The following is a 13818-nucleotide window of genomic DNA, read 5'->3' on the forward strand; positions in this document are numbered from 1 at the left end:
GTGGTACAGCTCCTCAAATCCACAATACGTTCATTGGCAAATCACAGTTATTTTTGGGGTGGTGAAGAGGCAAAGATAACTTTGGATCAAGTCATTCTGGGCTTCTCCTGCACTCGGGGGTTAATTAATCTCCACCAAATCCCATGTCCAGAGCCATCTTCCCTCCTGTGCTCTGGCTGGGGCAGGCGGACATCTGACAGAGGAGGCACGTGGTGATGGAGGTGTCACCGTCCTTCTTGTTGGAGCTCCTGCAAAAACAGGCAAACTCTCAACATCAGCAACCCACCCGTGTTTGTGCTCCCCACCTTCCTCCTCCCTTTTCCTGGGGCTCTTCCAAGCTCCCCTCTAACACACTGCCCATTGACAGGTGTTAGGGGAAACAAAACCCTTCTGGAACAGCCAGAAATGCGTCCGTTTTTTGGTGCAGCTTGACTTTTTCCAGCATTCCCTCATCTTTCCCGTGCACCCTGGCCTTTTTCCTCTTGATGCAGCTCTGCTCGGTGAACCGCTGAAGGAGGAACGACCACGGGGGCGAGGACAGGCGGAGGTGATGCGCCGCGAACTTTTGCACATCCATTGTCGCCCGGGGGAGATCCACTTCCTCTGATTTTTATGGATTTTTGGAATATTTTTCCTACAAGTTCAGGAAGGTCTCCAACAAGCCCAGCCTGGCGGGGCTTCACAGGGCCATGCCGTCGGCCAGCCAGCGCTGGGAACGCCGGCTGGGAAGTTTATTGCTTCCTGTTATGTGCCGCGGTGGGTTGGTGGGGGAGACGTGGGCTCAGCGCCGGCACCAGGTACTGCCCCGGCACACGGGGTGGGGTTGGAAATGGCCCCTTTTCCTCTTTGCTTCTCCGTCTGCTTCAGGAAAGGGAAGCAAATAAAGGGAATAATTGCTCGCTTTGGCCTTTGCGGGGACCTCTGGCTGTTGAGGCAGATCTCCGCCTTTGGTCTGCTTGCTTTGGAGCAAGAACAGACGCAGAGAAATATCCTATAAAGGATATTCACCGAGCAGTGTCCCCACAGGTCCCCATCACGGTACCTTTCTTGTCACCTCTTGGTACATCGGCCTTGAAAACTTAACCAAAGTGTTCCTGACAGACCAAAAAAAAAAAGTGGTTTTGTCAACATCAAAATTTATCTCAGGAATGTGTCCATCACAGCGAAAATTTCAGCTGGGAAGGGCTGGAATAAATCGCTTCTGCGCTTCAGCCCAGGCTTAAATGCTTCCTCTGGGCTTTTGTGCTTTGTGATTTAAATCTTATTGTTATTTTCCTTTATTGGATTTTTCTCCTCCTTTTCAAAGTGAAGTGCTTTTACCTTTCCGCAGTTATGATTCAGTGAAATCCCAGGGAAACATTTCGCCACTTTGCAGCAGAAACATTCTTCATCCTGCTCACATCTGGCTTTTTCCTCCAATTACCAACCAAACCAAATTTAACAGGAATTCTGTTTTCTGACCTATCTTCTGGGCCGAATGAGGCCAAAGCGTGGTTCAAACTCTGTGGTGATTGAGAGCTAGAGTTTATATTTTCTGAGTGTATTAAATAAATCAGCTTCCACCTTGTTTTCAAGGTTACCTTTATATTACGCAGCCAACATTGCCAAGGGGTGTTTTCTTTTTCTCAGTTTGGTCCTTGCAAGAGGCAGAGACCCACCGCAGTGTCCTGGTCTAGATCGAAACCTTCTCAGGTTGATCCAACAAGAAGAGTTGGGAGCAAAATCACCAAAAACCGAGCCCAATGATGAAGGGGTAGAGGCCTCTGCTCTCTGGGGTTAAATTCTCTTCTTTACACCTCACCATAGTTCTGAAAAGTCCACGCAGAGATTTGTGATGGAGCAGATTTTAGCAACAGACACTGCCATAACATTTTACCTCGCCTGTAAATTTTCTGGTAAGACTGTTTTGAGGTTTTGGCTGAGTCCCTAAGACGTGAGGCAGTCTTCTGCCTCCTTGTCCTTGTCCTCTTCATCCTCCTCCTCCTCCTCTTTATCCTCCTCCCCCACCAGTGCCCCACTCCAGGACGAGCAGAAGACGAAGAGGAGGTTAATGGCAGGAAGAAGGGAATCGGAGACAGGAGGAAGCACTGACGAGGGAGGTTGCCCTTCCCTGAAGCATGTTTACATCTGACAAAAATCTCCGTTGAAAGCTGTTTCTGGAACCGTGGTGCTCTGCTCAAGGCACGGGGCTGCAAATAGCAGCCCAGACAAACCAGAAGCACTAACGAAATCAAAACCTGCCTCTTTTTTTTTTTTTTTTTTCCCTGTTTAGCTGCAATGTTTTAAAGCGTCACCTCTGCTTGCAAAGACAAGACCTCAGCCTGTCAGTGTCATTCACTGGTAACTCTGCAATTCTTACCCCTTTTTCTCTCTTAAGTTTTGCGATATTTGTCTCAACACGGTGCCGTTGCTTCCCGGGTCTTGTTTTAAAGAGCAGGCTTGTTATTTGAACAAAGACGCTTTTCTTCATTTTGCGTAGTCACGAAACACATCAAATGAAAAACCAAAAGGTGCAAATTAGGGAAGAAAAGGAACCCCGTGCAATGCAGCACAGAGCTTCGGAGACTCAGGACCAGGCTGGCTACCTATGTCTGCTACTCACCACTGCAGGCAGGGAGACGTAGCAGCAGATATTACTGTAATTAGTGGCAGCAGTTACTCATTTTAATGGGACGTCCAAGAGAAACACATCCAAACCAACGCCTGGCTGGAGAGGTGGCTCCCAGCAGCCAAAAGCGCTCGAGCTTGCATTACTTCCACTCCCCTCCATCCCCACCGTTGTGTCTTGTTTGGTGCCAAGCACCAAGTGGAGCCAGGACACGGGACGCTGCAGAGCGAGTCAGGAGGTGCCTGTTGCTGCTTTAGCCTCTAACATTTATTTATGGCTAGAGAAGCTCTGTTTGGTCTCCAGTGGCTGCCTTGGAAGGAAGAAAACACAAGCAGTTTATGAGGGCGCATATCCCTGCCGTTCTCTGCTATTACCCTGGCTACACGCAGCGAAGGTTTTGGCATGCATGCAACCTGCTCGGAGGGTGAAAACCCAACTAAAGCATGCAGGAGAAAACGCTCAGCCTCCAGCTCTCTGCCTCCTTCCCCAGGTGATGCTTTGGCTCGGGGAGATGGGAACCACACGATCCCTACCAGTGTGGCTGCTGGAGCTACTGGAGCAGCCAGCGCCCTGCTCGCCCAAAGCACGGCCACCCCAAAAAGACGTCCACCAGGAGAGATTGCTGTGTGTATAAATAACCCGCACGGTTTGAAAGCAGAGGGTCTGGAGAGGCTGCTGTGGGACCCATGGGACCGGGACGGTGCCGAGCTGCCTTTTATCTCCCAGCCGCTGCCTGCGCTCCTGCAGAGCCTGGAAGTTGTTCTCAGCTGGTTATTTTTAACAAACTAATAATACTTCTCCGCGGCTCCATCCTGCACCCGCTGGGGCTGGTGGAAGTCTTGCCACGCTCCGCGGTGGGAATGAGGTTTTGGTGGCCATCCCTCAGGTCTGCTGGGTCTCACGGTCCTTCCGAGGTCGCTGGTGTGAAATGCACTGGAAGCCGGATGGGAGAAGGCTCCCAGGGACCACGCGGTGGCCCCTGTGGAGGTGCCCACCAGGTGTCCCACCACGTTGTCCCCAGACGTGAAGGACCCTGCCCCTCCAACCTGCGGGAGGCCAGACCCAGCCCTGAGATGTTCTCAGGGGTACCATGAGAATTTTCTCCTTCTCCGTGGGGTCCTGGTGGTCCAGGGAGGTCGGGGCGTTGCTGGAGGAGCTCTCCAGCCCTGGTGGAACCAGGTCCATATCACCCCAAGTCCTTTGAGAGTGCAAGCTTTGTAGGCATGCTAAGGACTTAAGTTGAAGCATGAAGCTAGGGTCATGACCATTTAACCTCTTTAGGGTTTCACTCCCCCCAAAATCCCTCCCTGGACCTGTTTTCCCCTAGCGTGGCAGCCACCCCTCAAGGGTGCGTTCACCCCTACATCAAACTTTCTGGAATATAAGGATTTTCCCACCTGCCTATCAGAGATGGCTACTTCTGAACAACGAATTAAGCGACTGATTAATTAAATGAAATGCTTTTTGGAAAACCGGAGCAAATATCCTGCTTTGTCAGGACCTTCCTGGGCTAAAAGTTCCCGAGGAGCCACATGTTCTCTAATGTCATTCCCCTCGGTCACAATGTGCCTCCTCCCGCGCTTTCCCCCCTCAAAGGCTGAGTCAGATCCTTTTTGTGACTTGCTGGCTGCTGCTTCCTTGTCCTCCTGGGGAGATTTTCTGCCTCTGCTTTCACCCAGCAGCTACCTGGAGCCCCAGCACCAATCCCACCACTACCAACAACTCCCCATGGGCAGAGCAGGGACGAGAGGTGCCCCCAGACCACCAGGAGGGAGGGTTTCTTCTCCACTTTCCTTAGGCTTTATGCACATTCCCACACTTACTTCTTTTCCCTTCTGCAACGAAGCCAGAATGTGTATCCCAAAGCCCTTCCCCATCCTTTTTCTACCCTCTGCCCCCATCCAGCTGCTCTGAGGGAGCACCACATCTTTCAGAGAAGGCCTCGCCTCGAGGAACACCAACGCAGGACCTTCACATTGCCTTTCCTTGCTGCTGAGCCTCGCCTCTTTCTTACTTTTTTTTTACTTTTTTTTTTTTTTTTTTTTTTCCACCAGCTCTCTGCCCGAGAAACCTTGGCCAAAACGCGTTTTCCACATGTTCCCTATTAGTCATGCTCTCTGTCTTACAAATCTGTTACCAGCGCCGCTAGCTGATGCTATTAATTTACTTCCAGCCGGCTCCAGAGCTCGGCAGCAAAATTCCAGGCAGCGTTCCTAAAACCAGACCCGGCGGCTTGTTTGGATTTAAAACCTCCTTCCCCTCCCCTCCGGGATACAACTTCCACCTTCTCCCAAGGCTTGGGGAGAACCCGGCGAGGTGTGGAAGCAGGAGGTCTGGGTGGGAGCGGGGCTGCCCCAGAGGCGGGGTCTTCAGCGCCTTAAATTCATCCCCGGAGCTCCGGTTTCCAGAGGCTGGGGCATGGCTTGACCACGGCGGTGGCGGCGGCAGGAGTTTATCTAGGGCAAGGCACAGGAATGCCGACGGAGGAGGGCAAGCCGCCGCAAGAAGCACCATGTCTCCGTGAGTACGTTTCCCATTGTCTTCCCTGCAGTTTAAACAACTGGGTGGGAAGCGAGCGGAAAGGAAGGACGTCCAGCGAGCATGGAAAAAGAAGAAAATTCTTTTTTTTCCCTTCTATTATTCTTGTTTTGTTCTGCTATTATTCTTTTCTTCTTTTCTTTTTTTTTTTTTTCTTTTCTTTTTTTCTCCCTGTTCTGCTTAGTTTAGCCTCGGCTTTTCAAGTTTCCCCAGTCGCAACAGTCGTGCCTGTGACTGCACAGAGGGGTCAGTGGATTTGGGGACGTAACCACGATGCGAACGTGGAGCCAGCAGCTCGTTCCTGGCTAAAATTGTCGCTATCCTAAAATGCTGCTGCCAGGAGGAGAGGTCCAGCCGTGTGCCCTGTGTGCACCTCGTGCACGGCAGCAGGGCTGGAGAAATGTACAGGCGGGTGGCTGTGAATGAATGGATTTCCGAGCCGGAGGGACGGGAGGTCCTCTCAGGGGATGTCCGTGGCAGATAATTGAGCTACAAAAGCCACCAAATCCCCTCCGTCTACCTGCTGCAGACCTGGGAAGCCATTCCCCAGGGGCTCGGCAGCCTGCCCTCTCCACTCAGCAGAGGAATGAGGGCTGCAGCACATGGAAAATGCAAAAATCCAGTTGTTGTGCTTCGATAGCCAGCAGCGTGCAGAGATGAGATACAATCCTTGCCTGTTATCCTCCCCAGCAGCAAAAGTAAACGAATCCTTCCTCAGAAGCTTGCTTGTGTTAGAATTGGTTTAAAAATGTTGGTATAATGCTCTCCCCCTGCAATTAAAGGCATTGAAATCCCACGGCGCTGCCTTCCCCACCGACACGTCGCAGGCCAAGCATGGCAAACAGAACTGAGCTGGCCCTGCGAGGGTTTCTGCCCTTGTTTCCCCTGGTCCAGGGGCTGCAGGAGCTGATTCCTGTAGATGTTTCTGAGGGTTCGGGACAGCACCGACAGCTCTGCCCCGTAGCTGGCATCCTCTGAGTGCCTCCTCAAAGCCCCAGCCCCATTTCTGATGGTTTGTGGCCTCTCTCCCTGATGCAAGGGGGTTGTGAATGTTTTTATACCAACGTTGTGGGGTGCTACTTTCTGAAACCTGCCTCCCAGAGGAGTCAGTGGGTGCTTTGCTAACAATCCTGGCTAACAGGATTATTATAATTAGGATCCGAAGTTGAGTGTTTGCTCCAAAATCCACCGTTACCTGGGGCAGGCCCTCACTGCTCCAGCCAAACTGCTGCTGGGAGGGGACTCCAGTCTGTGTGGATCGTGTCACAGAACCACAGCATGGTTTGGGTTGGAAGGGACCTTAGATATCATCTAATTTCAACTTGTGCCATGCCCAGGGCCCCCTGTCCCCAGCCCAGGCTGCCCCCAGCCCCATCCAGCCTGGCCTTGGGCACTGCCAGGGATGGGGCAGCCACAGCTCCTCTGGGCAGCCTGGGCCAGGCCTCATCGCCCTCTGAGTGAAAGATTTCTTCCTTATATCTAATCTAAATCTCCCCTCTTTTAGTTTAAAGCCATTCCCCTTGTCCTATCCCTACCCAGAGTCCTTCCCCAGCTGTCTCACAGCCCCTTCAGGCCCTGGCAGGCCGCTGGGAGGTCCCCCCAGTCCCTGAGTGACCCTTGCAAAATGCTGGATAGTCCCCAGGGCCCACCTCAGGCAAGCACCGAGCTGACAAACGAACTGCTCTCTGGGACATTTGATGTCCATTTTTTTTTTAGAACAAGCCCAATTTGGGGCTCACAGCTAATTGGGGAAGCAGACGGTGGCTGAGCACCCACATGGGGACCATGGGGCCAGGTCCCCATGTTCTCCGTGCAGCCCCCAGCCCAGCCTTGGATGGACACGGATGCTCCAGAGGTGGAGGCACGGTGTCCCACAGCCAGAAATCAGCACCCTGGTGCCTTCCCCTCCTACCCCCTGTCAGCTGGAGATTGGCTGAGCACTGGGATTAATCCTACAAATTGCCTGAGGCCCCATCTTGCCCTAAAGGAGCAGGGACACAACGCAGAGGCAGGGTTGGAGATGCTTTTAAGTGTGTCTAAATGAAAGAAAAGGTGCTCAAAGGGGACGCTTTCCTATCTCACCCCAAAATAAACAACACGATGCTAAACCCAAATTCTTCAATAAAGCAAGGAGAGCTCTGTGGGGTCACTTTCCACATTATTCTGCAGCTGTTGTATCCGTGGTAGCATTTCTGTATTGACCATCAGGTCCGAGGCGCCACTTTTGGGGCAGGAGATGAGGATTTCTGCTCCCAGTAGCGTTGAGAGCTGTTGTGCTTCTCCAGGTAAGCTGAGGGCAGAGAGGAGACCTTCCCCAGCCCTGCTGGCTGGGCCGAGCTCTTTCCCTGCTCCCTGCCCTGGTTCCTCCAGCTGCAGGACAGGAATTACAGCCCCCAGCACCATCTGCGGTGCTCCCGCGGCCCCAGCCTGGCGTGTGAAGACCTGGGGCTTTGGGTTCGCAGAGGTTTTGTTTGATCTAGAAATAGCAGGGTTAGAAAATTCCATCTGCCGGCTCTTGAGAGCCCTGGAAGAATTGAGCTGGAGCTCGATGTCTCCGGCCGCGCGAAGGCGAGCGCTGAGCAAACCAGAGCTGCTTGGCTCCCGTCCTAAGAAGCAGCGTGAGCAAAATAACATTCCAGGAAGGCAAAAACGTGGAGAACAGAGCAAGTCACGTTCGTGTCCTGCTCCTGTGCCGGCTGCTGCTCGCGGCTGCTCCGACCCCGTGCCCGAGCGGGTGCTGGGGTCCAAGCCTCCCCTGAAAACCTCAGGGGGGGATTTTGTGTCTCCCTCCTGGACATTCACCCCCGTAAATGAGGGCTGTGGAGCAGCAGGGAGGTTTGGGAAGGTTTGGTTCTCTACCTGTGGAGCCATCACACACCCCACACCAACCCACTTGTGCCCACGCTCATGTGCTCAGCTCCATCATACAGCACCAACCATCCCCTCTTCGCTCCCATTTTGCAGCTGGGACTGGGCTCACTGGTGCCCAGTTCACCACCTGCCATCAGGGGCACAGCTCCGAGGCAGGGGGTGATCCGGAGCAGGGACGCAGGGGTGCAGAAATTCCTGCAATTACCGCCTGCCTTTAATGATGCCTGGGGCATCCCAATTTGCTTGGGCTGAGCCCTCACTCCCACAAATGAAGCTAAACACAAAGCAGTTCTTCTTCCTGCCCAGCTGTCCAGGTCTTCTGAAACGTGCGTGGTTTTCCCTGCAAGCTTTTGAAGGTTTATTTTTAAAGCAGTCTGCATTTGATTTAGGCATGTTTTGCTTTGTTTTTCGAATGGAACTTGAAAGGGACATCAGCCTGTAAATATAAATATTCCCATTCTTTCGCTGATTCTTTGCATTTTTCTGGGTTTGCTAATGAAAGACATTTCAGCATCCCCTGCTCCCGCAGTCGGCTCAGGCGCTCGAGCCCATGGGATGAAAGCAAGAGACTATCCCAAGTTACGGATGTTTTGGGTACCTAGGTGGCCTCCGTGGTGCACTGCCTTCATTTTTAGTCGCCCAAGCCCTTCCTACAGCTGAGCAACGTCTTGAAACAGGCAACAAAACGTGTAGCTGGGATGCTGGGATGTTTACTTACAGCTCTGTTGTCTTTCCCCCTTCTCCCTGCAGGTTATAACTGAGTAGCCCTTATGACCAACATGAGCTGGAGCTTCCTCACCCGCCTGCTAGAAGAGATTCACAATCACTCCACCTTCGTGGGGAAGGTCTGGCTCACCGTGCTCATCGTCTTCCGCATCGTCTTGACGGCGGTCGGCGGGGAGTCCATCTACTCGGATGAGCAGAGCAAGTTCACCTGTAACACCAAGCAGCCCGGCTGCGACAACGTCTGCTACGATGCCTTCGCACCGCTGTCGCACGTCAGGTTCTGGGTCTTCCAGATCATCATGATCTCCACCCCTTCGGTCATGTACCTGGGCTACGCCATCCACAGGATCGCCCGGTCGGCGGAGGAGGAGAAGAAGTTCAAGGGGTTCAAGAAGAAGAAGCAGTTTGCTCTGAACTGGCAGGCGGTTCGCAACATGGAGGACCCGATGGAGGCAGACGAGGAGGAGCCCATGATCTCCGACGACACGGCAGACAACGAGAAAGCCAAAGCCAAGCCCAAGAGCAAAGAGCCACAAAAGCACGACGGGCGGAGGCGCATCCAGCAAGAAGGACTGATGAAAATCTACGTCTTCCAGCTACTTACCAGGGCTTCGTTTGAAGTTTGCTTTTTGATAGGGCAGTATTTGCTCTACGGTTTCGAGGTGGAGGCTTATTTTGTCTGCAACAGACTCCCCTGCCCTCACACCGTGGACTGCTTCGTGTCCCGGCCGACAGAGAAGACGATCTTTCTGCTGGTGATGTACGTCGTGAGCTGCCTGTGCTTACTCCTCAACATGTGTGAGATGTTTCACCTGGGCTTCGGGACCATCCGGGATGCCATTCGCAACCGGAAAATCAACAGCTTCAGGCAGCCCCCCTACAACTACGCCTACCCGAAGAACATCTCCTGCCCTCCCGAGTACAACCTGGTGGTGAAATCTGAGAAGTCCACCAAGATCCCCAACAGCCTGATGGCTCACGAGCAGAACCTGGCAAACGTCGCCCAGGAGCAACAGTGCACCAGCCCGGACGAGAACATCCCCGCAGACCTGTCCACCCTCCACAAACACTTGCGAGTGGCCCAGGAGCAGCTGGACATAGCGTTTCAGAGCTACAGCAGCACCCAGGCCAACACGCAGCCCTCTCGAACCAGCAGCCCTGCCTCAGGGGGCACGGTGGTGGAGCAGAACAGGGCCAACACCGCCCAGGAGAAACAAAGCGCGAAACCTAAGGCCTCCTTGGAGAAAGGGAGCTCCAGCAGTAAAGATGGAAAGACGTCTGTATGGATATAGCTTGAGAGGGCAGCGTACGTGCGGTTTTATTTTGCTTTGTTTCTGGTTTTCGGTATTGTCTTGAGTTCATTTCGCAGGGCACAGACGCAACTTTGATACAGAAGTCAAGAGAGAAAATTCAGACCAGTTTAGTGCTGTCTTCCGGTGCATTAACAAAAGACGTTTCCTTCCTCTTCCCAACGCGTTCTCCAGCTGGGAAACTCCAGCGAGCAACCGCAAACGCCGCATCCCGCCGGGACCGGCCGCGAGCAGGCAGCGCGAGGACGCAGCGCTGTAGGTCAGATAGCGTTTAATTACTAAATACCCTTAATCAAAATTAACTTCCGATCCCTCCATGGGAAGGGAAAACGACCGGTCCGTGGCGTGAACTTCGACGACATGCTGCCCTGCCTGAACCTGCAGACCTCAGGCATCGCCGAGGGCGGCAGAGACGCGTGCTGCGAGCAAGGGCCCAACACCCACACCGCAAACACAGCACGGGAGGTTTTCATCTTTTGGTCCCCTGGGCTGAAACACCAAGCAACTACGACTGACCACCCTCGCAGAGGCGGAGGGAAGCTCTGCGGTCAGGGTGTTTGCAGCAAACCGCTGCTCCACATCATCAGAAAGTGCCTTTATGCAACCAGGAAAACAAAATCGCAAAGGGTTTCGACTACGTGGTTTGCTAATTCGAGCAGAGATGGGAAGATCGGCGTCGGCAGATTTGTTTTTCTGTTTAATCAAACCCTTCTAACTAGTGGCAGAGAGCAGATCTATGCATCGCGTGTACATGGGGTGTGTGTGCACACACATGGACCCATGAACATGTCTGTGTGAATATAGATGTAGAGAGAGAGATATAAACATAATATCAACCCTCTGGTGATTTTACAGCCTTCCAGCCTCACTGGGCCACGGGCAGGTTTCCACACACTTGTCTGGGGGCTCAGCAGCAGCTCCTGCTTCCCTGGGGGCCAGCAGCAAGAAGGTTTCCCCTGGTTTATGGACAGCTTCTTTTGGCCTCACTTGGTTTTAGGGCGAGTTTGGGGAGCTAAGCTCCAAGGCTCCTGCTAGTGCTGGATGTGCTTTGTCAGGATGGTTTCATGCCAGGAGCTGAGACGTCCCTCAGATGCTTGAGGCTTGGCAGATGCTCTTGCAAGACTCAAACGGTTGATTCACCACCACGGCCAAGGTCATGTTTGACATGAAGGAAGCGAATCCTTTCTGAGCACAGCACCATCCCTGTGCTGAGCTGCTCCCTCACGGCTGTGCCAGCATGCAAGTCCCCATGAATTTCTCATCCACTGGATGGGTGTAACTTCTTGGTGGGCATCTTTCTCCTGTCCCTCAGATCAGTCTCTGAAAGCCTCACAGGTGCCAGTTGTCACGGGACAGCCCTTGGGGACCTGAGGGTGGCCTTCAACACCTCGTTACGGCACCAGAGCTGTGCAATGCCCTTGGGGAACAGTGCTGGTAGCAAAAAAGAGATCAGAAAGATGCAAAGAAACATCCTGTGAGGTATCCAGCTGCAAATATTCAGCTTGCTTTTGGGGAAGAGTCTGGGGAGCAGCTTCAGGCTTGTTCCTGGTCCTGCTGAGGTCCCTGGAGAAATGCCCGGAGCGCTGCCTGCTCTCGCTGCTGGAGATCTTCCCCTTGAAAAAGCCCAAACGAATCCAGGAGGAGGATCAGCACCTCCTCACAGCAGCAAGGGGCAGGAGCAGCACACCCCGGTCACGTGGAGGGATGCTTTGTGCCATGAATTCTCCATGAAGGGCTCATAGAGTTCACACCGTGGTGGTAGGACACACATATCACACGGCTGGAGGGACCGGGTGCTGGTGGGTGAGCTCCTGAAGGTGCAGGGAAGGCACAAGAGGAGCTCCAGGTGGACATTTACCCCCTGGCAATTACAGCAGACACCAACCTGTCCCGCACACTGATGGGAAATCCTCACTGAGGGAATCCCCCGCGTGGCCTGAGCACGTCCTGGTGACCCTGGTGGTCACTGCCAGCGATGGGGTGAAGTCCTGGGGCTCTCTCAGGACCCCACGACGGATCCATTTCCACACCTGCAGGTTCAGAGATGCTCAGAGCAATGGGGCTGGAAAGGAACAAGGATCTTCTCACCAACTTGCCAGCATCAAACACATCCCCAAAGGCTAGCACCAACCCATCAACCCCCCGCTGCCACCCCTGGCTTTTCCCCTGCTCAGCAGACACGAAGAGCTGCTTCTTCCCTTCGTGTCTGCAGAAGGTTTGGGGTGCCTGAAGATGGTCTCTCTCTTTTTTTTTTTATTATTTTTATTTTTATTTTTTATTTTCACACCATGGATCCAGCATGAGGAGAGGGGTTTTGGGATGCTCTTGGTCCTGCAGCAGATCCGCAGCCTCCTCCTCACCCCGTGCAACACGCACACGCTGTTTTCCATAGTGGGAGCCGATAATTGCAATATTGACGAGTGCTGGAGCCGGGGCAGACACTCGGGAGATCGATACCAGCTCCTCATCGGGCAGGGCAACCGCTCGCTCGGCCGCCCTCCCAGCCAGCCCTGCTCATCTCCAGGGCTTGAAACCTTCTCTTGCATCAAAGGCTTTGCGTATGGGGGCCGATCTCGCATCCCTATTTCTTTTTTCCAAGCGTTTTGACAGCGACCAGAGCACACAGTCCATGGCAGGACTGCTCGGTGCCAGAGAGGGACGCAGGGTATCCTGCCAGGCCCCATTAACTCCTCTCACTCTGAGTCAGGCACGCATAGAGGGTTATAATTATAATAATATTATTATTGTATTGCTCACTTCCTCCTTTCCTCCTCCGCTGCTTGGCCCCTGAAGCCCTCAGGACGTTGTGTCTTCCACTGAGCCACCACCAGCAACGCGACCGGCGCGCACTGAGCGGCTCCTTCCAGGGCAGGAGGAGCAAGCCCACCTCCGTCTGGGGAGCAGAAGGCAAGGAAGGCAAAAAAAAAAAAAAAAAAAAAAAAACAAAAACGAAAAAAAAAACAGAGCCACAAGCCCCCAAAAAAAACCCTCACAAGCCCCACCGGCAGCCGGAGGAATTTCAAGTAGACGACTGGCAGCGTCGGCCGCGGAGGAGACGCCAGGAGAATAATTAACGCTTCGCTTTTCTTCCTGCAGGTCATTTTGTTCACGCTCCGGACGGGTTTAGCTCTGTAGCTGAACTAATCATAAATGTTGACACTCTCGCTAAGCTTTGCCGGGTAAAGCGCCCGCCCTCGCGTTTCTGTTCTTCCTATTCAGGGCCAGGAATGTCCCGCTAAAAGCCAGATTACCTTGTTGCTTGCATCGCATTCCTCTGGGAAATACTTGAACTTAACTCGAGGCCATAACCAGTCTGTGCTGTTATGAAGTTTCTGGGATTTTTTTTTGTTGTTGTTGGTTTGTCGATTATTTTTTTTTTTATGTACTAACTGTATTTGTACTAGAAAACCTTTGAGTATGAGGTTGAATCTCTAAGTATTTTTTTCAGTGTAAATGTTCCATCTGGGCTGTGGTTAGAAAACGAAGCACTGGGCAAAGGAGGGATACATCAGCCCGCCTCTTCAACCGGCTATTCCACATCCATTACTAATAAATGGAATAAAACTTACATTTTGTTACAGTACGCAGAGCGTGTGATGTTTCCATGCGAAGGGGGCTGACTGTTGATGAGAAGACATTCTTCCCAACCTCTCATTTGCCCGGTTTAACCATATAAGACCTCTATTTTCCCAGATACGGCCATAAATCACCGCAAAATATTTTTGCCTTAAGAAGCAGTTGACCTTCGGGTTGTTTGGGATGTGT

General features: G+C 52.8%; 1 protein-coding gene across 2 annotated transcripts in view; it reads left to right on the forward strand.

Moving 5' to 3' along the window:
- GJC2 (gap junction protein gamma 2) overlaps positions 1–13573 on the forward strand; it is a 29476-nt gene extending 15903 nt beyond the window's left edge. Inside the window, exons 1-2 of one of the 2 annotated variants that reach the window (XM_084283083.1) lie at positions 4994–5128; positions 8768–13573. In XM_084283083.1, coding sequence (XP_084139209.1) covers positions 8788–10035 — 1248 coding nt within the window. In that variant the 5' untranslated portion in view covers positions 4994–5128; positions 8768–8787 and the 3' untranslated portion in view covers positions 10036–13573. Of the gene's footprint in view, positions 1–4993; positions 5129–8767 lie in introns of those variants that run through there. The other variant, XM_084283082.1, reaches the window with a different exon arrangement.
- The last annotated feature ends 245 nt before the right edge of the window (positions 13574–13818 follow it).

The sequence above is a fragment of the Netta rufina genome (genome assembly GCF_964035555.1).
Source record: "Netta rufina genome assembly, chromosome: 2".
In the NCBI taxonomy this organism is placed as follows: Eukaryota; Metazoa; Chordata; class Aves; order Anseriformes; family Anatidae; genus Netta; species Netta rufina.